The following is a 24,996-nucleotide window of genomic DNA, read 5'->3' on the forward strand; positions in this document are numbered from 1 at the left end:
GATAGCTAAAATACAATACCATTAGCAAAGCAAATAGCTTTAACTTAAACAGGGCGAGACCTAATGCATTTCCAATGCTTGTCCTCCTCTTCCTTTCCTAATGCCCTAGTGGGACGTGAACCTTGTTCTGACTTACCTTATGTGCGCTCCCTTTAAGCCACTACATAAATGTCCTCTCTGACTCTTGATCCTGAAGACTGCTTTTCTGGTTGCCATCATCTCTGCTCTCAGGGTGAGTGAGCTATAGGTCCTTTCCTCTAAACCTCCTTTCCTTGCTGTTCATCCGGACAAGGTTGTCCTTCAATCTAGACCTTCTTTTCTTCCGAAGGTGGTTACCTCTTTCCACATAGGACAGACCATCACTTTGCCCACCTTCTTCCCGCTTCTGCATCCTTCTGAAGAGGAGGAGAGAGGCTCCACTGTCTGTATCCAAAACATGCGCTTTCATTTTATCTGGACCACACAAAACAATTCCAGGTTGATGAAAAGCTCTTGTTGGCTATGTGGGTCCCAAGAAAGGTTGGGTCGTCCAAAAACAAACCATTTCTCGATGGGTCGTTCTTTGCATTAACATTTGCTATTTCTTAGCGAAAAAGGAAGCTCCAGTGGGTTTGCCTGCTCATTCCGCCCGGGCGACAGCAGCGACTACTGCTTTGGGATGTGGAGTCCCTCTTCACGAGATCTGCCAGGCAGCCACGTGGGCTTCCTTGCACACACTCACTAAGCATTACTGCCTGAACAGACAAGTCCGGAGAGACGGCTTCTTTGGCCGTTCAGTTCTCCAGGACTTTCTTGTGTAAACTTAGTTGGCAGACTCTCCTCCGGGGGTTGATATTGCTGGGTATCTATTCTATGGTAAGTAATCCATAACTAATGGTCTCTTTCAGATGAACAAGTTACTTACCTTCGGTAACGAAATACCTATAGGAGACTTATATTAGTTATGGATTCCTTATCTCCCCACCCATCCTCCCCGTTCTGCAAACTGCCTTCTAGGGTAAGGGACTCCTTTTCAGGGCCCTTTTTCTATGCACCAGTGTTCAGTGTCTTGCATGGACTCCTTTTCAGGGCCCTTTTTTTATGCACCAGTGTTCAGTGTCTTGCATGGACTCCTTTTCAGGGCCCTTTTTTTATGCACCAGGGTTCAGTGTCTTGCATGGCTCTGCGTGGAATGTCTTGTAAAGAACTGACGTCTGCTCGCAGGGGCGGCATCTTAAGTAGATAGCGTCAAGTCATTCCAGCGATCAAGACACCAACGCCGAACGCAGAGTCGACCAACGCCACCTACCGACGAGCAGAAAAGGGCCTGCATAATAGCCTATGGCAATGTATTTCCAAAGCACATGCATGCAAGTAACTGCTTGGCACTGAAAGGTTTCACTTCATTGAGAGAGAGGAAGAGGAATGTTTTAAATATTGTTTATTATTTTAAAAGAGGATTCTGTGTGTAAAACTGAATATAAATATTCCCAGAGCAAGAAAGCTCTATCAACTTTGGTTGCTCTGCAAGTTTTCAGAATAGCAAATTAGACCTGTTTAGTTGACCAGAGAGCTGTGAAGTTTTTTGTGTTGCCTACAGATTGGGTAGGAAACGTTTGGTCTACATGCTAACCTACTATAAAAGAAAGTGCATTTCATCAGTAACATACTGTACAGGAGCTTGGAGCTTTAGCGATCTGTCCTGTTTACAAATAGAGGAAAACTATTTTTCTAAGATTCTTTTGGAGTTGCCCCTAAATACTTCACAAAGTACTTCAAACTATTCTTGTTATGAGGAACATTGTACTAGTTGCTTGGAAACCCCCAACACCCTCCCCCCCACTTGCTGGTTCTATGCACCTTAGGTCCGATTATCTTAAGCGCCGTCTGTGGTCTCTATCTAGCTCCCCACCTGACTGTGGGCTTCCGTCCCAGTGGGACGCGTCTCATCAAGCGATACCTGTGTGGACTGTGGGGCCCGCCCCTCTAGCTCCTGTACCATCATCCCCCATGCCATCAGTACCTCAGGCAGTTTGCCATCTGAGCATGGAGGCTTATAATACATTTATGGAACTCACTACTTTAACAAATCATGCCTCAACTGTGGCGTTTGGACTAATTTCATTCCCCTTGAGCCATAGGCAAGTATGATAAGATCCAGGTAAAATGTTTCTTTACATTTAAACAGAGAATCTGTTTAATTTATGAAACCATCAGTTTGATCCTATTGTTTGTCAAAAACAACTTTGGCAATGGAAACCTACATAAATCTAATTCCTACCTCATACAAACAAATATGTTAACATGGCATAGGATTAGCATTTCTCACCACATAATATTTTAAGGGATGGGCTTTGCTGAATAAGTCAAATTTATTTATTTTGTTTGATGAATTAAAATCTTACAAAAATAGCTAAAAATATCATCAAAGTTAAAAATTATAAACAATCATTCATATAAAAAAAACTTGATTATATAATATTGGCACAATCCATTGGTAAATCAAATAAAAACTTCCAACTTTTTTCCTACAGCACATCAAATTTTTACAAATGCAGAATTCATTAATAAGTCTTCAAAATGTAAACATGGTATCAGTGTTTGCCTACATGTCCTTACTCCACGATTATTAAAAAGTCTCTTAGGGATGAATTTTCTATCATATTCCAAATCCGGGCAAAGACACAATAGATGTATAATGTTCTCTTGTCCGATTTACAGAGCCTGCATAATTTAACATCTTCTGTTCTCTTACATGGCGGTAAGTGACATAATCCTGGCAAACAACCAAATCTAGCATTGATAAAGAGGTGTTTATTTTTCTTAGACCATGATGTTTCAAGATTTTCTTGAACCTTTTTAGGTCTCGCCCTGGAACAGGGACGGAGACTTATAGTCGGCTGATGCCGGGGAATGAGGGACACAAAACTGGCACGATTTTTAGCAGTCGGATTTGGCTGCGCGAACTCGCACGTTCCGTCCTGCGCCGCCCTCCCAGCCTACTGCGCATGCGCCGCCCTCCCAGCCTACCGCGCATGCATGCATGCACACAAACACAGACACACACACACACACACACACACGTCGCAGACAGACACTCGCTCACACACACACCCCCTCCCCCACAGTCACACACACGCACTCCAAGACACATACACACACGCACGCACACACATACACACACATACACAGGCCGCCCCCCCCCCCCGCGCCTACATGCTCCTCTCCCTCCGCCCGCCCGCCGCTCAGCAACGCACTCACCGGCTTCCTCTCCTCAGCTGCAAGGCCCGGCAGCAGGACTCTTCTTCCCTCCTTCGGCACCGGGGCGCAGGGTAGGCTCCTGCCTGCTCCGGTGCTCCCTGCTCCCAACACGGCTCCAATCGCGGCTCTTCCGTGGGAGGCGGGGTAGGCTCCCGCCCTCCTACTTCCTGTTTCCGGGTGTCGCGCCGGCCTGCCTGACTTCCTGGTCGCAGGCCGGCAGAGTAACGAGGATGTTTTGCGGTATGTATTTATTTATTTAATTATGCATTTTTATATAGCGCAGACTTTACCCGAAGGCGGTATTTATTTATTTATGTATTTATGCATTTTTATATAGCGCAGACTTTACCCGAAGGCGGTATTTCTTTATTCATGTATTTATGCATTTTTATATAGCGCGGACTTTACCCGAAGGCGGTAATGCTTGCCTTAGCGTAATGGCGTTCCTTCTTAATTTATTGGTGGTGTCCCTGTTAGAATTATTCCCACTTTTAGTCTAGCAATGCTTGGCATGATGTTGGCATCTTTGGCATTATTGAGCCCATCCCTGGTATAATGGGACCACAACGTATTGTGGGCATTCTTGACCCAATTGTGCTTCTCTTCACCAGCGGTGATGGTCATCCCTGGCATGCGATGGGTGTTCATGGAATTGGATGTTGATATGTAGACATGTAAAGCCAGACTCTGTCCATGGGGCAGTAATATTCATGAGTACTTGATGACATGGAGATCAAAGATACAACTAAAACTGAAAAGCCATTATTTTGAGAGACTGTCATATTTGTTTTTGGGAATCAGAAATATTTATTAAAATGAAATGCTTGTAATAACAAGCCAATGCATGATTACCAGCTGTGATCGTGTTTTCAAAATGTTTGTAAAGTTGATATTAAAGTGATAATTCATGCTAATTTCTGTAGTCTTATTTACATCTTGTTTACAATTATACTATACTACTAATGTATGTTTACTAGCCATAACTGTACTGTTATATGTTACATTTTAATTACAGTGTTTGCCTTTTACAATCATTTTCTTACAAAGTACCTCGTAAAACAAAAATATTTATGGCTAAAATATTTTGCACTGTTTGCACAATATATTTGTGATGTTTACACTTACCTATTTGAAATTAAAATGTACAAATGGACATTTAGTCAATTACCATTAAAGAGTTTAACTTTTTTGCTAAGATATTCTTGTAATCTTTTATGCAAACAAATTTAAATACTGCATAAATAATTTTAACAACAAATACTTTATATGTAGCTTTTTACGTACATAAGAAAACTATAGCATAAAGCAAAAAACATTGCCATTTACAATAATAATAGCTCAAACTTAAATAATGCGAGACCTATTGCATTGCAAATGCTTGTTTCCCTTGAAACCATTTACGATTGGCCATGCATGATTTCTTTTTACTAACATCTCTATTTCCGTTATCATGAAAATTTGGTTGGTAAGTTTATTAATTGTTTTTTTGAAGCTTTCTTATGTGATTGTGTTGTTCCAAATAGCTGTTAAGCCAAATTCTTCTATTGTTGTGTTTAATTAGGACCAAACATGTAATTTTCTGTTATATTTTACTTCTTGCCACAATAGCCAAGACATTTGGTTATCTTGATCATTTTTTATTCTATTCCATACTTTGAGTGCCTGCCCTTTCCTTGCGTATAGCTGATTGTTTACCCCAAATTCCTGTCTCACCTGCGCTTGTGAGGCATTCTTTGGCAGGGAGAATAAAATGTTGTAGGTTTTAGCAACCACACTATTAATGATCTCCGCTTCTTGCCTGTTTATTGCCTCGCTGCCGTACGTTAAAGTTGGTAGTAATTTTGCAGCGATTACTTTTAAAAAAGGGCGATAAGACAAGTCACTAATAGCTTTCTGAAGAGTCCCAAATGCCGCAACACGGGTATTTGCTTTCCTTGTGATATCCATTTTTTGTGGCAAGAAGTGTCCATTGTCATTAAAAATTACACCAAGATATCTATAGGAAGCAACTTGCTCTAATTCATTGTCTTCCAAAAACCATTTATATCTATGTTTAAGTCTCGGGTTTCTTGTAATGACCATTACTTTGGTCTTAGCTTCATTTATTACCATACCATTTGCCTTTGAGTACTTTAAGATACCATTGAATAATCGTTGCAATCCAATTTTGGTATGACTTAAGAGTATAACATCATCTGCATACAACAAGTTGGATATTAGTTTGTCTGCTAACTTTGGAGTATGTGCATTAATTTCATTCAAAGCTGTAGAAATATCTGCTAAAAATAGATTAAAAAGTAAGGGGGCCAGGACGCACCCTTGTTTTAATCCACTAGACGTGAGAATTTCTTCAGTAAGTGTGCGTCCGCCCCAATCCTCACCCTGACCCAGGTATCGGAATGCAGGAGCTTAATCATTTTTATTAATATGTCAAGAATTCCTTGTTTTTTAAGTTTTGCCCACAAAAGTTGTCTGTCAACACAATCGAAAGCAGAATTAAAATCCACAAAACAAAAATATAAGGGTTGTTTTGCTAAAATTGCCTTATCAATTAGTACAGATAATATTAATATATTTGTAGAGGTTCCAAGACCTTTAATGAAGCCTGTTTGATTCTGGGGCAGTACCTGTTTCTCCTTTGCCCAATCTGTTAAACTCATTAATAGAATCCCAGCAAACAGTTTTGCATCAGTGTCTTGAAGGGTAATTAAACGATAATTTTCCGGCAATTGCCAATTTCCTTTCTCAAAAATAGGAGAAATTAGTGAGCCTTTCCACGATTTCGGAATTATTCCACTCTGAACCACTTCGCTAAAAACGTCAGTTAGATAGACGGACTAAAAGTCTGGTTCTTCTTTGTACAATGCAAATGGAATACCGTTGGGACCGAGAGCCCCATTCTTGTGTTTCTTTATCAGCTTGGCCACTTGTGATTTAGTTATAGATATTTCATAATCGCATTCTAGGTCTGTTTTAATCGTCTTTTTCTGTATGCTACATTGAAGATTTACAGAGGTTTCTGGGTTTGCTGAATTGCCATGTCTCCCCTTGTAATGATATTTCAACACAGACAGTGGAGCACTTTATTTTGTTATTTGTTGTGTGCTTCCTTTAAGCTGAGGAGTGTAGCTCAGGCAAAATTTCAATTTTAACGGTTTATGGTGGCATTTTATTGTTGATGAAAAATTCCTGTTGTAGAATTGTACAATTGTGATAAATTAGCATTTCCCCCCAGTTAAAGAGCCTATTTTCAGGCTTGCAGTTGTTGCAAGGTTCCTTCAGAAGCTGCAAAATAAGTATATGTTGTAGGAAGCTGGCGCTTTATATACTATACCAAAATAAGGTATAGTGTGCACAGAGTCTAGTGCATCCTCCTCAGAGATAACAGAGGCTAAAGTAGGTAATACCTTACTCTCATTTGTGGTAGTGTGGTTGAGCAGTGAGGCTTAGCAGAGGATAGTGTTAAGTATTTGTTGAACACACTCAGACAAGAAATGATGTCACACACTCAACAGACTGAATCCAGACCAGTAGGTTCCATAAAAAGTTATTACTTTGTTCTTTTTATAACTTGAACCAAAGTGTACTCAGTAGCAGGCAAGTAATACTTTCAATACAACGATACTTTTCAAGATACCGTGTGTACGGGCTTTGTAGAAGCATACAAAGTACTTTGCAGTCAAGAAATGGGTTGCAAGCTCTTTAGAATACTTGTAATTACTTTAGATTCTTTTCTAGTTACTTTGTAGTTACTTTTCTGGTTTGGGAGGAAACAAACTAATAACACAGTTTAGGCATTACAGTATATCAGTAAGTAGGTTAACTCTTTTGAAGACACTAAGTTACTTTTGTTGCTGTACAAGACAGGGTCAACACAACATTTTTTAGAGAAAAACACACCATACAATCCTATGGAGAAAAACAAAGTGTTAGGTATGCAGGTAAGTAAACAGTTTTGTAGTTCATCTCGGGTTGGTAGCTCTTACACCGGGCAAGGGTCAGGTACGTAAGAGGAATGCACCCTCAGTGGCATAGGGACGTCCGGGTGCAGAGGTCAAATGAGAGGCTGGACCCAATGCAGTGCTATGGAGACAAGGGGCACTCAGAAGAGCATTGGTCACATGCAGATACCTGCGGTTTCGGAGTCAAGGCCCAGGGATCAAAGGTAACAACCCCTTCCCTAGTATTCCACCCTCCAGTGGGGGGGGGGGCACAGGCCTCTTCTGATTGGGGGAGTCCCCTCATCTTCAAGACCGAGGTGTGTGCTTCACTACGCCTCCCCCATCTGTGGGGTGGGGTTGGCAAAAGTGGGCACACCTCCCTTCCTGGCTAGGTTTTCCCACCGATTCCTCCGCCCAAAGTTGCAGTCAGAACCGATAAGGACCAGTTGCTGATAGCAGCAAAAGGCTGGGGATAGCTAACAAAGGTGGCAGGCCTTTGAAGCTTCCAGTTGTGGACACTTCCAATCCTGGGGGAGATGGAATGACACCTCTGCCCAGGATGGGCTTTGTTTCAGGAACCAGAGAGCGGAGGCTCTCTACCCAGGGGTCCAGAAACCTGATTGATGGTGGCAAATGGCTGGCAGCCAGTCAGGAACCACACCAGGCTGATCGTTCTTTAGGGGTCATCTCTAAGATGCCCTCATAGTGTGTTTTACATTAAATCCCACACTGGCATCAGAATAGGTTTAATGTGCTGAGACGTTTAGTACCAAACTTTCCAGTTTTCAGTGGAGCCATTCTGGGTCTGTGGAGTTCAAAATGACAAACTCACCGACCCCTATACTCAAACTACCTTCTCTGCACTTGCAGTGCCTGCGAATGGTACAGACAATGTAGGGGCATAGTGCGCAGCAAGCTATGCCATCACCGGTGGTATGGTGCACCCTGCCTTAAGGGCTGTAAGGCCTGATAGAGGGGTGACTTACCCATGCCATAGGCAGTGTTGGAAGACATGGCACCCAACGATGGGTGCCATGTCGACTCTTTAGTTTAGTCTGCTCCAGAACACTCAATCTGCTGTGGCAGTGTGTGGAAGTTCAGGTGAGGGGTCTCTGAGGATGGCATAATACATGCTGCAGCCCTCCGAGGCCCTCTCTGGTCACCAGGCCCTCTATACAAGAGGCACCTTTTACAAGGGGCTTATAGTTGGCCCAGAGGTGTGCCAATTGTGGAGACAAAGGTACAGTTTTGGGAAAGAACACAGGCCCTGGGAACCTAATTGGCAGGGACCCAGGGCACACTCAGTCAAGTTGGCATCAGGTATCTGGCAAAAAGTTAGGGGGTTACCATGCCATGCAGAAAGGGGCACTTTCCTACATATGTCAATCCCCTTTATAGTACCCCAGTGGGACCTACATTTGTTATACATTTTCCTCATAGAATCTCCATTTGTGGTTTGTTTATTTGCCCCCTAAAGATTCATAGTTGAAAAACTGTCTTTCTGGTATCCGTCACCTCAGCTACGAGGGTGAGATAACTGTAAGCTCTTTTAGCTTTTCCTCCTTTGACCACATTCCCAAAAGAAAAAGTGACTATGTGAATTAAGCCCTCCTCATTAGGAGGTGTCAAATGTTTGTCTATTCCTTTGCAGTTTTTCTTTCTAGCCCCTCATCCTTTTAAGGAGGAGAGACTCATAAGTCTATAAGGAAAGCTCTGCAGCAAGCATTCTTATGGCCTGACTGATCAAACTACTCATGAAGGTTTCGGTGCTCATTTTATGAGAGGAAAGCATGGCACCTATGCCAACTTGCGTATTGAACTTGTGCAGCCTTATTATCAGTCAGCCACGTGGGCCTCTTTGTGCATCTTCACCTGGCAAATTTTATCTGGATGAATATGAAAGAACACAGTCACAATCTGATACGGTTGTGCTTCATTGATTCTAGATTATCCTCAGCATTCTTTCAAATTTGCTATTTGAGTGGTTCATACAATGACTCTGTAGAGTGAATGTGCATTAGAAGAACAAGTTACTTACTTTGGTAATCTTCTTTCTGATCGATATTACAGCTCTCCCAATTTCCTTGTCACCATCCATTCTTCCGTCTTGAGGATGGTTCTTAGTAGTTCTGTTTTTGTTTTGCCCTTTACATGCTTTGTCTCTTTTGTGGTGTCACTGGCTCCAGTGGTGATGGACATTGAAAGTCTTATGTCACTTCCGGTCTTCTCGACTCCACCACTGTCGTGCAGTACCTCTACATTCCGCTCAAGTGGTAATGCTAAAAAAATTGTCTGAAACCAGTAGGATGCCTGCGATTAAGGTTCAAACAAGCAATCTACGTGAGCTATCATTTTCACCCGAAAGAATGTAACTGAAGATGTTAGTAACTTATTAATGTAATTGCAATTATTGCTTACCATAAATGTCATTGCATACGTTGTTTTCACAATTTCAATGTCTTCCTGAACGTACTTGGAAATGTTTTCCTCAAGTCACGTATCTCTCTCTTCCATAGCGGTTTATTTTAGAATTGTCAAAATTAGTAGGGCCACTGCTATAATGCAAACAATATTTCTGTCATTATCTGTGCATGGTGGGGCTTACAGTGTACACCAATCGTTAATGAAGCTCATGTACTCACTTTCTAATTAAAATATAGCGCACAGCACAAGCTAGCTGTTGTGGTTTGTTCTTCCTTTGCTTTAAGCACCTTGTGCTCATCCCTGAAGTGTTATGAGGTCACTGTGTTGTGTGCACAGAGGATGCTCTTGTTCAATTGAACTAACATCCGTTGTCCCTGCATCTTTGTGGCATTCTTTTTATTAATTCTTGTAACACACCTGTGTCAGAGTGCTCTGTGGACAGGACTTAACACTATGTTTTTGGCCAGATGAACAACTAAGCAGCATTTACACAGTTATGGTTTGTTTTTGACCCTGCTGTTTGGGCTTCAAATGTATTTAGTCGGACACGGATTCGATAAAAAAATCCAACACAATAATAGAGCAACTAATGGAATTAGGCAAGGACATACCCAAAAAGGTTTAGGCAGCAAATCTACCGGGAAGTTTACCAAACGTAAGTACAGGTATCTGAAAAACATAATATGATATTCGGACAGATCGATGCCTTTGACTCTGCGTCATTTTTAATACAGTAAATCATGTGTGCTGGCTCATATCCACATGTTCTAATTTAGTTGCTGGCTAATTTAATCACTTTATAACTGAAAATAAATACAGTTTTTGTCTTATTGTCCGACATTCAGTGCTTGGCTTGCTTGATTATGGCTAACAAATATAGACCTATTTATACAAACCTCACAACAAGAATCGCGTCTTCTCCTTCGCATTTGGATTAGGACTTGTTCTTTTCCCAGGTCCTGGCCAAGTCCCACTATATACCTTTTTGTGTTGTTCTCTAGGTAGGTTTTAGCAAAAGGAGCCCCAATAGATATGTACATATAACATTCTAAAATATGTTTATTGCCCAGATTAAGGAAAGATGTGTTGCTTAACTCAGTCTGGAAAAAGCATGAATGATTGTGTTTTAAAGGAACTGCAATCTGCCTTCTGACTTTGGAGTGTAATTAAACACTATGTAAAGCTGTGTTTACATTATCATGTAGGATCCTTCCTCAGACGAACGTTTCCATGTGGAACTACATTTTAGTCCTGGAGTGAAGGGCTGTGATGAAGAGGAAAATGCTCCCACTGGGTTTGGATTCCGCCCAGCATCTGCAGAGGTGAGTGAGATGAATATTTTTATTTATTTACCTGTTTAACAGTTTTATATAGTGTTCTGGCATTATCGTGATTTACAAAGTACTAAGAGAGAAACAAAGAAAACCGTTATTGCAAAGAAACAACAGTAACCTCAAACCAGATAAACATTAGATTTATGTAGATCACTGGGTGGCATGGTGACTTTCCTGAACAAGAGGAGAGCTGGTGCAGCTCACAGTTCAGCAGGAAGACAGTTAGAGAAAGAGATTGTGGCAGCCAAGATTTGTTTTAATGCATGAAAATGTTTAATTTAGATGTTAGAGATTTTGCTGTTGAAACCTCTTTGGCTGCATGAGAAGCTGTCAAGGTTCTCCAGATATGGGAGTAAGTGTAGATAACTGTATAAGGAGGTCAATTTATCCAAGTTTCAATGGGAAATCCCTTTAAATACCATGTTCAGTGCCATCGCTGTATTACTTTCAATGTAACCTTAATAATGGGATTTTTGGCTGTAAAAGCATTAGAATAAGACATCCTCTCGAACCGTGTGTGCCTTGAAAGAACTGTGTTGTGATTTTGGATCTACATATTTAGCTTACTCTGTTACTAATGCCATGTATAAGCATCAGATTCTGATCTAGTAGTATTCTGGATTTCTTTGTGTTGATAAGAGTGCAAGGGGAATCAGCATGTGATTTCCTGTATGCTTCCTATGACAGACTGAACCATAACTGTGAAGATAGCATCTTAGTCTTGTTGAAGTTTGTACGTAATGGATGCTGGGCTCTGCAAGCTGGTCAACCCCAGTCAGTCAGTCAATCAATCACTCAGGGTTTTTAAATCGTGGCTACTCACATGTGAGGCGCTGGGGTAAGGGCATGGGGGGTGGGGCTTCTGGACTGTCTGAGCCCTGGGGTTCAGTCAAAGAGCCAGGTCTTGAAATCCTTCCTGAATTGGGTCAGCGACCGGGATTGTCTGAGGTAGAGGAGCAGGGTGTTCCAGTTCTTGACGGTGAAGTAGTAGAAGGATCTTCCTCTGATTCTAGTCTTGTGGATCCGGGGGACGGTGATGAGGACCAGCTGGGCAGATCGAAGGTGTCTGGTGGGTAAGTGGAATGAGAGGCAGTGGTTCAGGTATGATGGTCCTACGTCATGGAGGTCTTTTTAGGCTTGTGTGATGAGCAGCTTGATAGTGATTCTTTTGTTGACCGGGAGCTAGTGGGGTTCTTAGAGGTGTTAAGTGACATGGCTGCGGCGGGGGATGTCCAGGACCAGTCTGACTGCGGCATTTTGAACATTCTGTAGTTTCCTGAGGAGTTTCTGTGTGACGCTGGCGTGGCGTGCATTGCCTTTGTTGAGTCCGCTGCTGTGAGTGCGAGGGTGACCGTTTTCCTGGATTCAGTGGGGATCCATCTGAATGTCTTTCGAAGCAGGTGAAGCATGGGGAAGCAAGATGAGGTGACGGCATTGATCTGACAGTTCATTGTGAGAGAGTAATCCAGTATATCTGAAAGAGACACGTTAGTGATAGATTCCTTACCTTAGAATATCCCCAGGCGTCAGACTGGACCAGATATGTTTTTTCGTCCGCAGAAGCCCTGCGCGTTGGCAGGCGTTCGTCGCTGACGTCATAGTCGCTGAGATGACGTCGCTGGAGCTACTTCCACACGCACTGACGTCAGTTCCTACTTTTTCCGCGCCAGCAAGCAGAGATCCGGAGAGAGCGGTACCCTTAGTCATTTTTAGACTGAGTTTTTTTGGAGCATTTTGTCTCTGTTTTCAAGTTTATATCATTCTACAGGTGCATAGGGATGACCGGTTTTAAGTCCTGTGCGGCCTGTCCCCACACGATGTCGGTGACGGACCCACACAGTGAGTGTCTCTACTGCCTGGGGCACAACCACGACTCCGAGTCCTGCCCCCACTGCCGGGCAATGGTTCAGAAAACTTTGCGGGAACGGTCCCGATATTGGCTGGAGGCCCAGGAGTCGGTTCCGCGCTGTTCAAGGTCCCGAGGGAGGTCGAGGGACCGGCCGCAGAGCCATCACAATCATTTGAAGTCTTCGCACTCTGAGTCAGGTAAGGCGAAGCACAAGAAGGCGAAGAAGCATTATCACTCTTCGCCTTCCCCTAGCCGGTCACGACGCGACTAAGGGTGCAGGTGGCGCCGCCCCTCCGGCTCCGGCAGAGCCTACGCAGTTGCCGATGGCCTACCCGCCCTTTCCGGGTCTATCCGCAACTCCGGCCCAGCTGCAGGAGTTCTTGTCAGCCATGGCACATGTCTACGAACGGTCCGGCCCGCCGGTGCGCCTTCGGGCCCCGCGGGCCCGGCTGTGGTCCTGGTTCTTCGACATCGCCGGCTCCGGCGTCGACGCCAAGGGTCCCCTGTGGATCCAGGCCTGGATCTCCGTCCATGGCGGTTGGCCCTGTATGACCTCCACCGGCATCGACAGGTGCCGGAAGGGTGTCGACCGACGCCGATTACGAAGCCATTTAAGAATTTCTTTCCCTTTGTCCATCCACCTCCGTATGTTCCACCTGTTCCACAGACTATGGAGGAAGGGGAGCACTGGGAGGGGTCTGAGCACCCACTCGCAGCCCAATGCGAGTTAGACGCAGACTGGGATGAGGATCCAGGGGATGCAGGTGACCAGGATTATGCTCCGGAACCTGGAGCACTGTCTCCTACTGTGGCTACGGAGGAGGGTGGATCAATATGGTGTTGCGTAGGGCAGCAGATGTTCTCCACCTCGAGCTCCCTACTGTGGCCGTCAGGACTAACCTGACAGGTGCTACGGCCAGCTTCTGCTTCTACGGAGCCGCTGCTGCCCTTTAACGACGCACTCTCAGACGTTCTTTTGGGCACCTGGTCTAGGCCCAATACAGGGGCTCCTGTGGACAAGAACATGGCCAGACGCCAACGCCTGGACCCAGGCGACTCCGTTTTCCTCTCCGAACACCCCACCCCCTAGAGCTTGGTTGTCCAAGCCTCTGCTTCCCCAAGCGCAATCCCTTCCACACCTCCGGACAGGGAATCCAAGAAACTGGAGCAGTTTGGGAAGAAGATTTTTTCTTCCGCCAGTTCAGGCCTGCGGTCTGTGAACACCGCATGTCTCTTGGGCTGTTATTCCCATTCTGTGTGGGATTCGGTTGCGCAAGTGCTGCCTCAGTGTCCAGTGGAGGCTCGGACAATACTTTCGCAAGCTATTACTGAGGGGAGAGACGCAGCCAAGTTCACCATCCGTTATGGTCTTGACACTGCTGACTCGCTGGGCAGGGAGATTTCCACGGCAGTGGCGCTACGCCGTCATGCCTGGCTGAGGACGACTGGCTTTTCTGGGGATGTCCAGAACACGTTGATGCACATGTCCTTTGATGGCACTCGCCTGTTCGGCGATAAAGCAGATTGCGCGTTGGAACATTTTAAGGACTCACGGGCTACGGCCAAATCCTTAGGCATTTCGTACACATGCACTCCTTCCGATTCTGCTTTTTGCTCCTTTCATGGCCAAGGAAGGGGCGCCCAAGCACGTTCGTTTCAGAGCAACAGGCCTGCGCAGCAACAGTCTCAGCACAGCCGTGGATGTGGGACCCACAGAGGCGGGTCACGGGGCCAGGTTGCGGGTCAGTCCACCACCCCCCTGCAGCCACTACCTCCAAACCTTCCTAATCCGGTTTTTCATGCCCACCAGACACTAGTGGGTGGCAGGATTCGACATCACCTCCACCACTGGCACACCATCACATTGGAGTGGGTTCTGCAACTTGCCCGAAGGGGCTATGCCCTCCACTTTGAGACTACCCCTCCAGCCATGCCACACCAATACCACCGCATGTCAGGGTATCACTTGACACTTCTCCAGCAGGAAGTTACGGCCTGAAGTAGGTCGTGGTTGTTACTCCCACTACTTCTTGGTTCCTAAGAAGGACAAAGATCTGCGTCCTATCTTGGACCTTCGGGATATCAATCGCTTCCTCTGAAAGGAGAAGTTCAAGATGCTCACACTTGCTCAGGTCTTGTCTACCCTCGACCCGCAAGACTGGTTGGTAGCGTTGGACCTGCAGGACACTTATTTTCATAACCCCGTCCTGCCGGCCCACTAGCGTTACCTGCGATTCATGGTAGGGCAGGAGCATTTTCAGTTCACCGTGCTCCCCTTCGGCCTTACAAGCGCCCCTCGGGTGTTCACGAAAGTGATGGCGGTGTTTGCAGCTCATCTGCGCAGATCAGGGGTTTCACTTTTCCCCTTTCGCGACGACTGGCTGTTAAAGGCAGGCTCGCCCCAGGCAGTCATCTCCTGGACCTCCAGATTTCGGCCGACCTCCTGCATTTGTTGGGGTTCTCCATCAATGTGCCGAAGTCGCACCTGATTCCCTCTGAGAAGCTCTTCTTCATTGGAGCGGTTCTGGACACGGCGCAGTTTCGGGTCTATCCTCCCGAACAGCGAGTCCGGGGCGTTCAGGCTATGATTCCGATCTTTTAGCCCTTGTCCCGGGTTTCGGTCAGTACGACCTTTAGATTGCTGGGCCTCATGGCCAGATGGCATATGCGGGCTCTGCAGTGGGAACTGAAGTTCCAGTGGGCGCAGCATATTGGGAACCTGTCCGACTACATCCAGATCTCGGAGGGCACTGCACAACAATTGCAGTGGTGGCTCACGAATTAGCATTGGGTCAGCGGCAGATCCCTCTTCCTTCCCCAACTGGAGCACACAGTGGTGACTGATGCGTCCCTTCTGGGATGGGACGGCCACATGGGAGAGGCAGAGATCAGAGGCCTCTGAGCTCCGGTGGAGTCCAGACTCCATATCAACCTTCCGGAGTTTTGGGCGATCCTTCTTGCACCGAAGGCATTTCTTCCCTCTGTCAAAGCGAAGGTGGTGCAGGTGTTCACCGACAATACCAACGCCATGGGGTATTGCAACAAACAAGGTGGGGTGGGGTCGTGGACCATTGTCAGGAGGCTCTGCACCTCTGGACAATGATGGAACGTCAAGGCATTTCATTGACGGACGGACAAACTCAGCCGCCGGTGCCTGATGGATCACAAATGGTGTCTTCACTGAGAGGTGGTGCAAGGTCTCTTTCGACAGCGGGGAGACCCTTGGTTAGATCTATTCGCCACCGAAGAGAACGCGCAATGTCAGCTGTTCTGCACGTTGAAATTAATAAAGCGGCACTCGCTCAGCGACGCTTTTTGTCACGAGTGGAGCTGCCAGTGCGTAATTTGTGCTGGTGCTTCCGGTGCTTAGCACCAGCATATATATAACTTTTGGTGGGTGGGGAAACCCATGGCAATATGCTGGTTTGACATATCGAAGTAATTCTTGGCATAGGAGAGGGCACCAATAGCATAGAGGCACACAAGTCAAATTCTGGTCTTTGCATACCAGAGGTAATATTTAACTATGAGGCGCCTATCATGCATTACGGATAGGTGTGTATATGACAACACAAAGCACCTTTGCACATACCCCAGTATTGTCCTTTCCCCAAATCTGCACATAGAGCACTAGAATATTTCACATGACCATTTCAGTGCACTAGTCATTTTAGGGAATTTATTCCAAAATTGTGTTCTAAATGCGCTTATGATTTAATCTTTTACAAACTTTTCACGGAGTGAGGGAAGCTCCTATCGAAAGCTTACTTGAGGAAGGCTCCCTTGCTTAAACTCAGATTGGGTATTACATCTGACATTCAGCAGTGCCATTTGAGGATGTGGGTAGAGCCTACAGAGGAAGTGGATGAGCCAATGGAGAAAGTGGTGGAGCTGGGGAAGGTGGATATGGCCTCTGACAAACATATCAATCAATCAATCAGGGGTTTGTTAAAGCGCGACTACTCACCCGTAAGGGTCTCAAGGCGCTAGGGGTGGGGGGGGGGGTGCAGGTTCCATTCCATCAAGGAGGGGGTCTGTCGAAGAGACAGGTTTTGAGGTTTCTTGCGAAGATGGGGAGCGATGTTGTCTGTCTGAGGTGGAGCGGAAGGGCGTTCCATGCTTTGGCAGCGAGGAAGGAGAAGGAGCGGCTTCCCGATCTGGTCTTTCTGGTGCGGGGGACCACGGCGTAGGAGAGCTGGGCTGATCGTAGGGTCCTTTAGGGTGCATGGAATTTGAGTCGGCTGTTCAGGTATGCTGGTCCGGTGCCGTGGAGGGCCTTGTGTGCGTGGGTGAGCATCTTAAAGGTGATTCTCGCCTCGACGGGGAGCCAGTGGAGTGTGCGCAGGTGCTGGGAGATGTGGCAGTGTTTTGGCAGGTTGAGGACCAGTCTTGCGGCGGCGTTCTGGATGTTCTGTAGCTTGCGGATGCGGTTTTTGTTTATTCCGGCGTAGAGTGCGTTGCCGTAGTCGAGTCTGCTGGTGACCAGGGCGTGAGTGACTGTCTTTCGGTGTTCGAGGGGGATCCATTTGAAGGTCTTACGAAGGAGGCGGAGGGTGTGGAAGCAGGAAGATGAGACAGAGTTGATATGGCGGTCCATTTTGAGCTCGGAGTCCAGGATGATTCCCAGGTTGCGTGCGCGTGGTCTGTGGGGGTTGGCGGGTTTCCGAGGGCGGTCGGCCACCAGGTGTCGCTCCAGGCGTCGGGGTTTGGGCCCATGATGAGTACTTCTGTTTTGTTGGTGTTTAGTTGTAGGCAGCTGTTTTTCATCCATTTGGCGACGGCTTCCATGCCTTCTCGAAAGTTTCATCTGGCGGTGTTGGGCTCGTTGGATAGGGAGAGGATGAGCTGGGTGTCGTCTGCGTATGACACGATGTTGAGTCCGTAGGTTCTGACGATGGGGGCAAGTGGAGCCATGTAGACGTTGAAGAGCGTCGGGCTGAGGGAGGAGCCCTGGGGGACTCCGCAGGTGGTAGGTGTGGGGTCCGAGAGGAAAGGGGGGAGTCTGACCCGCTGCGTCCTGCCGGAGAGGAAGGAGCAGATCCAGTCGAGGGCCTTGTCCTGGATTCCTGCGTCATAGAGTCTGCGTTTTAGGGTGTGGTGGGAGACTGTATCGAACGCCGCTGATAGGTCGAGGAGGATGAGGGCTACTGTTTCTCCTTTGTCCAGTGGGGTGTGGATGTCGTATGAGCACCTGCACTTCATATTTGACAAATTAAGCACAGGGAGCTGCTTTCTATTGTACGCCTTCCGCCTATACCACTTCTGCCCAGAGTGCTGAAGAAGATTAGGCGCGACCGGGCTCAAGTCTTGTGGCACCGGACTGGGCTTGAAGAGTTTGGTATCCTGAGCTACTCCGTGTGAGAGCAGATCCCTCGATCCGGTTGACTCTTCAGGAGGATCTTCTGTCGCAGCAGCAGGGGACGGTCCTCCACCCGAACCTGTCCAGCCTCCACCTACATGTGTGGAGATTGACCTGCGACAGTTGATTCCGTTTGATTTGCCTCCTGAAGTCTGTGATGTCATTCTGGCAGCCAGGCGCCCCTCCACTAAATCGGTATACGCCTGCAGGTGGAACACATTTGTGGCATGGTGCACAGCAAAGGCTGTGGATCCCCTTTCTCTCCCTCTTTCAGAGGTCCTTTTGTTCCTTCTTTCTTTGGCCCGGCCGGGCTTCGCTCTGGGCACTATCAAGGGCTACCTTTCTGCAATCTCTGCCTTTCTCAGGCTTCCTGATCAGCCCTCTCCTCTCAAGTCCCCTGTTGTTAATAGATTTCTCAAAGGCAGTACTCACCTTTTCCCTCCTATTCCGTTTGTGAGGCCACAGTGGGACCTGAATCTGGTACTTACTTTTTTGATGTGTGCTCCGTTTGAGCCACTACACAAGGGTCCTCTTCGTTTGTTGACTTTTAAAACTGCTTTCCTGGTTGCCATCACCTCCGCTACGCGTGTGAGAAAGCTCCAGGCTATTTCTTGTAAGCCTTCTTTTCTGTCAGTCCATCCGGACAAGGTTGTGCTTTGCACATGTCCTTCCTTCTTGCCAAAAGTTGTCACTGCTTTTCACATTGAGCAGACTATCACCTTGCCCATTTTCTTTCCGCCTCCGCACCCTTCCAGAGAGGAAGAGAATCTCCACCGTCTGGACCCAAAACGTGCGCTTTCCTTTTACTTAAGTCTCACACAACAGTTCCGGGTGGATGACCAGCTCTTTGTAGGCTACGTGGCTGGGCTGTACACAAGAGGACTATCTCCTGCTGGGTCGTCTTGTGTATCAAAGCCGGTTATTCACTGGCTAAAAAGGAACCTCCGGTGGGGTGCGCCCCCATTCTACCAGGGCGACAGCAGCTACTACTGCATTGGGACTTGGTGTCCCCCCTGCAAGACATCTGTCAGGCAGCCACATGGGCCTCGTTACACACTATTCACAAGCATTATTGCCTTGACAGTCAAGTCCGGATAAACGGCTTCTTTGGCCGTTCTGTTCTCCGTGGCTTTTTTGGTGTGATCTTTGTTCGCAGACCCACCACCAGGGTTGGTATTGCTGAGGTATCTATTCTAAGGTAAGGAATCTATCACTAACATGTCTCTTTCAGATGCACAAATTACTTACTTGTGTAATGATATATCTATAAGAGACATTAGTTAGTGATAGATTGCTTACCACCCCATCCATCCTCCCCGTTCTGCGAACTGATTTCTAGGGTTAAGGTCCTCCCTTTCAGGGCCCTAGTTTTAATGCACCAGTGGTCAGTATCTTGCAATGCTCTGCGTTACTGGCGCAGAAAGTCGTGTTCAGAACTGACGTCAGGGTGCGTGGGCACGTCTAAGTAGCTCCAGCGACGTCATCTCGGCGACTATGATGCCAGCGACGTACGCGGAGCCGAACCACGATGCCTACCGACGTGCAGGGGTACTGCTGATGAAAAAACTTTCCGGATCCAGTCTGATGCTTGGGGATATTCTAAGGTAAGGAATCTATCACTAACTAATGTCTCTTACTGATATATTGTTACACAAGTAAGTAACTTGAGCGATTGCCGAGTTCCGTGCATGGTCCATGGGGATGGGCAAGTTCCCAATGTGGAGGGCCAGCAGGAGTCGTCCCATGCTGAGGGGATGGGTCCCAGGATGAGGACTTCGGTCTTATTCGAGTTGAGTTTGAGGCAACTGTTTTTCATCCAGTTGGCAACAGCCTTCATCTCGCAGTGACAGTTTCTGGCGATTGTCGGTTCGTTTTTGAGGAAGAGGATCAGTTTGGTGTCGTTGGCATAGGAGACGATGTTGAGTCCATAGGTCCTGACGATGGCAACGAGAGGGGCCATGTAGAAGTTGGAGAGGGTGGGGCTCAGGGAGGAGCCCTGGGGTACTCTGCAGCTGATCTCCATGGGTACGGAGAGGAACGAAAGTAGTCTGTGTTCGACCAGTGAGGAAAGATTGGATCCAGACACTTTTTGAAAGAATAGTGTGATGTTTGCTCTTCCTGGACCCAGCTGTCTGACTGACAAATATTCTCATTTTAGCCAAACTGACTGTTGCAATTAATGTAATTCTGATTGACTGTATACTCCTAGATTAAGACTACTTTAGATACTATATCTGTAACTGTTTTCACAGCTAGAAGATGAATGCCATTTTTAATACTTTTTACCTTTCCTGCTATCCTAGAGTTAAATAATGCTATTGTATAATTCTCATCCACCAGGGTTACCCCTTGATGGTGTGTTTCATCAAAGGGGCCATTCCATTCCTCTGTAGAATAGGGCGTGCTGCCACCTATGTCTTATGTGGGAGCACTTATTGGGGTATATTAAATTATGTAAAAATGATTAATAAAATAGGAGTGGGGGGTCCGTTTGGGCAGGTTGAAGATGAGTACGGCCGCTGAGTTCCACATAGTCTGTAGTCTCTTCATAAGTTCGGTGGTGGTTCCTGCGTACAGTGCATTGCCGTAGTCAAGCCAGTTGGTGACTAGGGCTTGGGTGACAGTTTTCCTTGTGTCAGTAGGGAGCCATTTGAAGATTTTTCGCAGCATGAATAAGGTGTATAAGTAGGCGGAGGAGAATGCGTTGAGCAGTAGCTTCATTGTGAGCTTGCTGTCCAGAATGATGCTGATGTACCGGGTGTGGTCAGTCGATGTGGGTCCGAGTTCGAAGGGCCACCAGGTGTTGCTCCAAAGGGAGATTTTGATCAGTACTTCGGTCTTGTCAGTGTTGAGCTTCAGACAGTTGGTCTTCATCTGCGTTCTTTATGAAGTTACGCAAGTTGGTCTTTGTGTTGGTGGGGTCCGCAGAGTGCGAGAGGATGAGTTGGATGTCATCGGCGTAGAATATGATGTTGAGGTCTGTCAGCTAGAGGTGTCAGGAAGGTGTTAAGGAGGCTGGGGCTGGGGGACAAACTTTGAGTGATGTTGCAGATGGCGTTCTTGGGTTCTGAGGCGAAGGGAGGAAGGTGGATTCTTTGAGTTCTTCCTGTGATGAACAATGCGATCCATCTTAGGGTATCTTCCTGGATCCCGATGTGGTACAGTCTGTTGATGAGTGTATAGTGGGATAGGTGTTAAAAGCTGTGGACAGATGAGGAGGATCAGGGCCGCCGATTCTCCTCTGTCGTGGAGGGTGTGAATATCATCAGTGGCGATGATCAGGGTGGTTTCAGTGCTATGGTTGGCATGTTAACTAGATTGGAAGGCATCAAGCAGATTGTTTCTCTCAAGGTATTCTGTCAGCTACTGGTTGATGGCCTTCTCAAGGACTTTGGCGGGAAAGGAAGCAGCAAGATGGGGCGATGGTTCTGGAGTTCGCTGCAGTCGGCAGAGGTTTTCTTGACGAGTGGTCTGATTTCCGTGTGTTTCCATGCGACCAGAAAGGTGGCTGTGGCGATGGATGCATATAGGATGGTGGTGGGTTGGTGGCTGATATCCTTGCCTCCGAGGTTGAAGAGATGGTGGGGCTAGGGGTCCATAGGTGCTCCAGAGTGGATGAACTTCATGGTGGTTGTGGTGAGCTGTTCCCAAGTAGTGATCGGGACAGGCTTTTGTTGGAGCAAGGAGAATGTGGGGGTCAGTGGGTTGGGGCTCAGAGTTCATAAAGTTATTCTTAGGGACATTGGTGAGGAGCAGTACCAAAACTCCCACCTTGTGGAGCCCCCAATATTTTTGCAAAGTTATTTTACTTTTGTCTAAATCACCCAAGTCTATCTACAATATTACATAAAGGTAGGCCATAAAATAATAAGATTATAAAAAAGTAGTGGCTTAAAAAAATAGCTGTCAAAAACTCACAAGTGCTACACCAACGTTTTTGGCTCTGAAGAAGAAGAGGAATGATTTAACTTCATCCTTGAAGCAGTCTAAAACATGTAAAAAAAAGTCACAGTGGCCAAACTCTCTAGAGACCAACACACCTAGTGTACTCTGAAGAAAGGTGGATTACCTCGATCTGAAACATCTTTGTAGAATGGTTTTGAATACTTTAGATGTCAAAACATTTTTGGATATTGACAAATTTGTTATCTTTTGAAGCACCTTCTTGTGTCATTCCCTGCAAATCCAGTAACAAACGTACTAGAAGTGGCTATGATTCAGCTGATTATCTTCTCCCTAAGCAAGTTCAAGAGATACGAGATGCTTTAGAATGAAGTGCAATTCTAAACCATGATCCTTTCCGAGATCCGGATCAGTCTCAGATGGGGGATGGTTAAGAAGAAGATTATTGAGAGGGAACATAAAAAACTATGATGAACTCTTTCCAAACATTATGACTCCTACCCTGTGCACTCAGCCTTGCTCGGTATGAGAGCCTACTATTACCCTGTATTGTAATAAACAGTGCAAAAATGTGGGGCTAATAGGGGTATAAAATTGGTACCCTGTGTTACCATCTGTGAAGTGCAGAAATGTTCAAAAGCCCAGCTGTCTAATACATTCACACCCAGGTTCGTGGTTAATGTTCTCTCAAGATCTATCTCGGGTGTGGTCATGAGTTGTACCAAATTGCCTAATTTTTGCAATTCATATGAAAAATCAATGAAATATGCCCCCTAGAGAAAGTAGAAGTTTAGAAGCAGTAGTGAAATTTGAGTTCACAGCAGCGCATATTGCCAATATTAGTCGTAGAGCAACAGCTAAATGCCCATCAGTTTTATCAGCAGAAGGTATAAAGTGGGTGTGGCCATAGCTTGCAACAGCAGCCACAAGTTTACCATCTTTCCTTTCTGAAGAGGTCGGTGCAAAAGATGCTCCAGCCCCACAGCAAGTAAGACCACTTACACTCCCTTACACCTTACTACTCGACTACAGATGTGTCTGAGGTTATTATTTCACCAACTGCAATTCATAGCCTCATATTATATCCCTCTTCTGCTGAAATCAGACGAAACACCTCTGTATATGGAACTACGGGTGAGATCCTATTTACAAGCAAAGAGAGGGAGGGCCCTAGATGTATTGTCATTCCAAAGAAATATATCAGGTTGAGACCAGTTCAGGACGTGTGCCCATTATATGAACAACAAAGCTAATCTTGACTACTCTTGCATATATTATCCAATCATGAAAAGGTGCCTTTTAAGGAAAATTGATTTAGGTGCACACTTTGACATCCCAAAGCGCAACTAGTATAGCTTTGCAGCAAACATCTTCTATTGTTTCTCTTAAATTAAACTAAACATTGCACAGTGTACACATAACGTTTATCAGTAGTAGCAGCATATCTAACGGGTTTTTCTATATGTGTGTTTATTGATACCTGGATAACTGGTGGAAGCGATTTTTTTCTAGCAGTGTTAAAGCAGCACAAACCAACTGTTGTACCTGCTAGGTTCAGAGTAAGTCTTCACAGTTCCTCTCTGACATTGACTCAACAGAAAAAAGCGTCTGGTGATGGATATGGACACTGTGAAATCACAATTCCCTTTAGAAGACTCAGTTACATTAAGAAATGTAATGAAGTTGTTTGGAATGACTGCTTCCTTCATTCGCTTTATACCCCTTGCCAATCGGCATGGAATGGCAGTGGTGTCCTGGAATATGTAGGATATAGTGAGCATGTCACAGCCCGGGCTGCAGTGGGGAAACTCACACAATTGGGCGTAAGAAAGCACTACCAAACTCAGTCCTTACAATGGCATTTACATCAGACACTTCACAAACAGTCTGGGGCTTAACGGGGTCTTGGACATTGAGAGAAGATTGAACTCAGGTCGAGTTTCTTCAGTACGTCAGTATTATTGAGCACCTGAGCAACTGGTCTAACACTCAAGGCTTTCACACCTCACACATGTATGGGAGAGGTGGTGCAGAACTTCACAGAAAACAACGCTTCAATATTTTTTACTTAATAAACTGCGAGTTTTAATGTCAGAATCGCTTTCAAAACAGTGTCAGGCCCTTTGGTCCTAGACAATCAGATTCAAGAGCACTTGAAATCACATCATTTGGCAGTAGCAGACAACCTTATTGGTCATGTATTGGGGACTCAATACAACTACTGAAAGGAATTGGAAATAAATCATGAAGTGTTTAAAGACATCTCCGTACTATGGGCATTCTTGCTTTCATTTCGTTGCTACAGACAAAAGCTAGAAATTTCAGAATTACACCTACAAGTGTCCATAGCTAAGGTTACTGGGCAATGCACTGTTGCTCAGTTGGTCTGTGACCTTTGTATGCGCTTTCTCGCCAAATCCTCTGATATCACAGGTAAGTACCAAGTGTAGATTATCTAGCAACTTTGCTTTTCATATCTCCCATGTGGGCATGGCAGCTGTGGATGTCGCACCTGATAAAAATGGTGAAGCATTTCACAAGAAACTTCTGACTGTACTATTGCTACTCTTGTGCACTGGGGCCAAGTCAGCAGTCCACCCATGTCATTCAATTAAGCTTCTAAAGTGTACAGTTTAGATGTTTATGCCCTTAAACAGTATGTGGGGCCTCAGTTAAAAAGCATTAAAAACAATATAAAGTAAATATAAATTACTGTTTTCTGCAGAAAGGATAGAAGAACAGGTTACTAAAATTAGTTTATTTCCTCACTATGAAGCTGTTTGCGACCAATATGTATTTGATGAATCCAGTAAATCATCAAATACATATTGGTCGCAAACAGCCTCATAGTGAGGAAATGAACTAATTTTAGTGACCTGCTCTTCTATCCTGTCTGCAGAAAACTGTAATTTATATTTACTTTATATTGTTTTTAATGCTTATTAA

The 24,996-nt window shown here is 45.7% G+C and overlaps 1 protein-coding gene across 21 annotated transcripts in view; it reads left to right on the forward strand.

The window, feature by feature from the left end:
- Nucleotides 1-24,996, forward strand: part of PPIP5K1 (diphosphoinositol pentakisphosphate kinase 1) — a 1,366,868-nt gene that overhangs the window by 998,295 nt on the left and 343,577 nt on the right. For all 21 annotated transcript variants that reach the window (XM_078683299.1, XM_078683308.1, XM_078683288.1 and 18 more), the window contains one exon: nt 10,811-10,927. In XM_078683299.1, the coding sequence (XP_078539425.1) occupies nt 10,811-10,927 (117 nt within the window). The remainder of the gene's footprint in view (nt 1-10,810; nt 10,928-24,996) is intronic.

This window comes from Lissotriton helveticus, chromosome 3_1 (assembly GCF_964261635.1).
Source record: "Lissotriton helveticus chromosome 3_1, aLisHel1.1, whole genome shotgun sequence".
Lineage (NCBI taxonomy): Eukaryota > Metazoa > Chordata > Amphibia > Caudata > Salamandridae > Lissotriton > Lissotriton helveticus.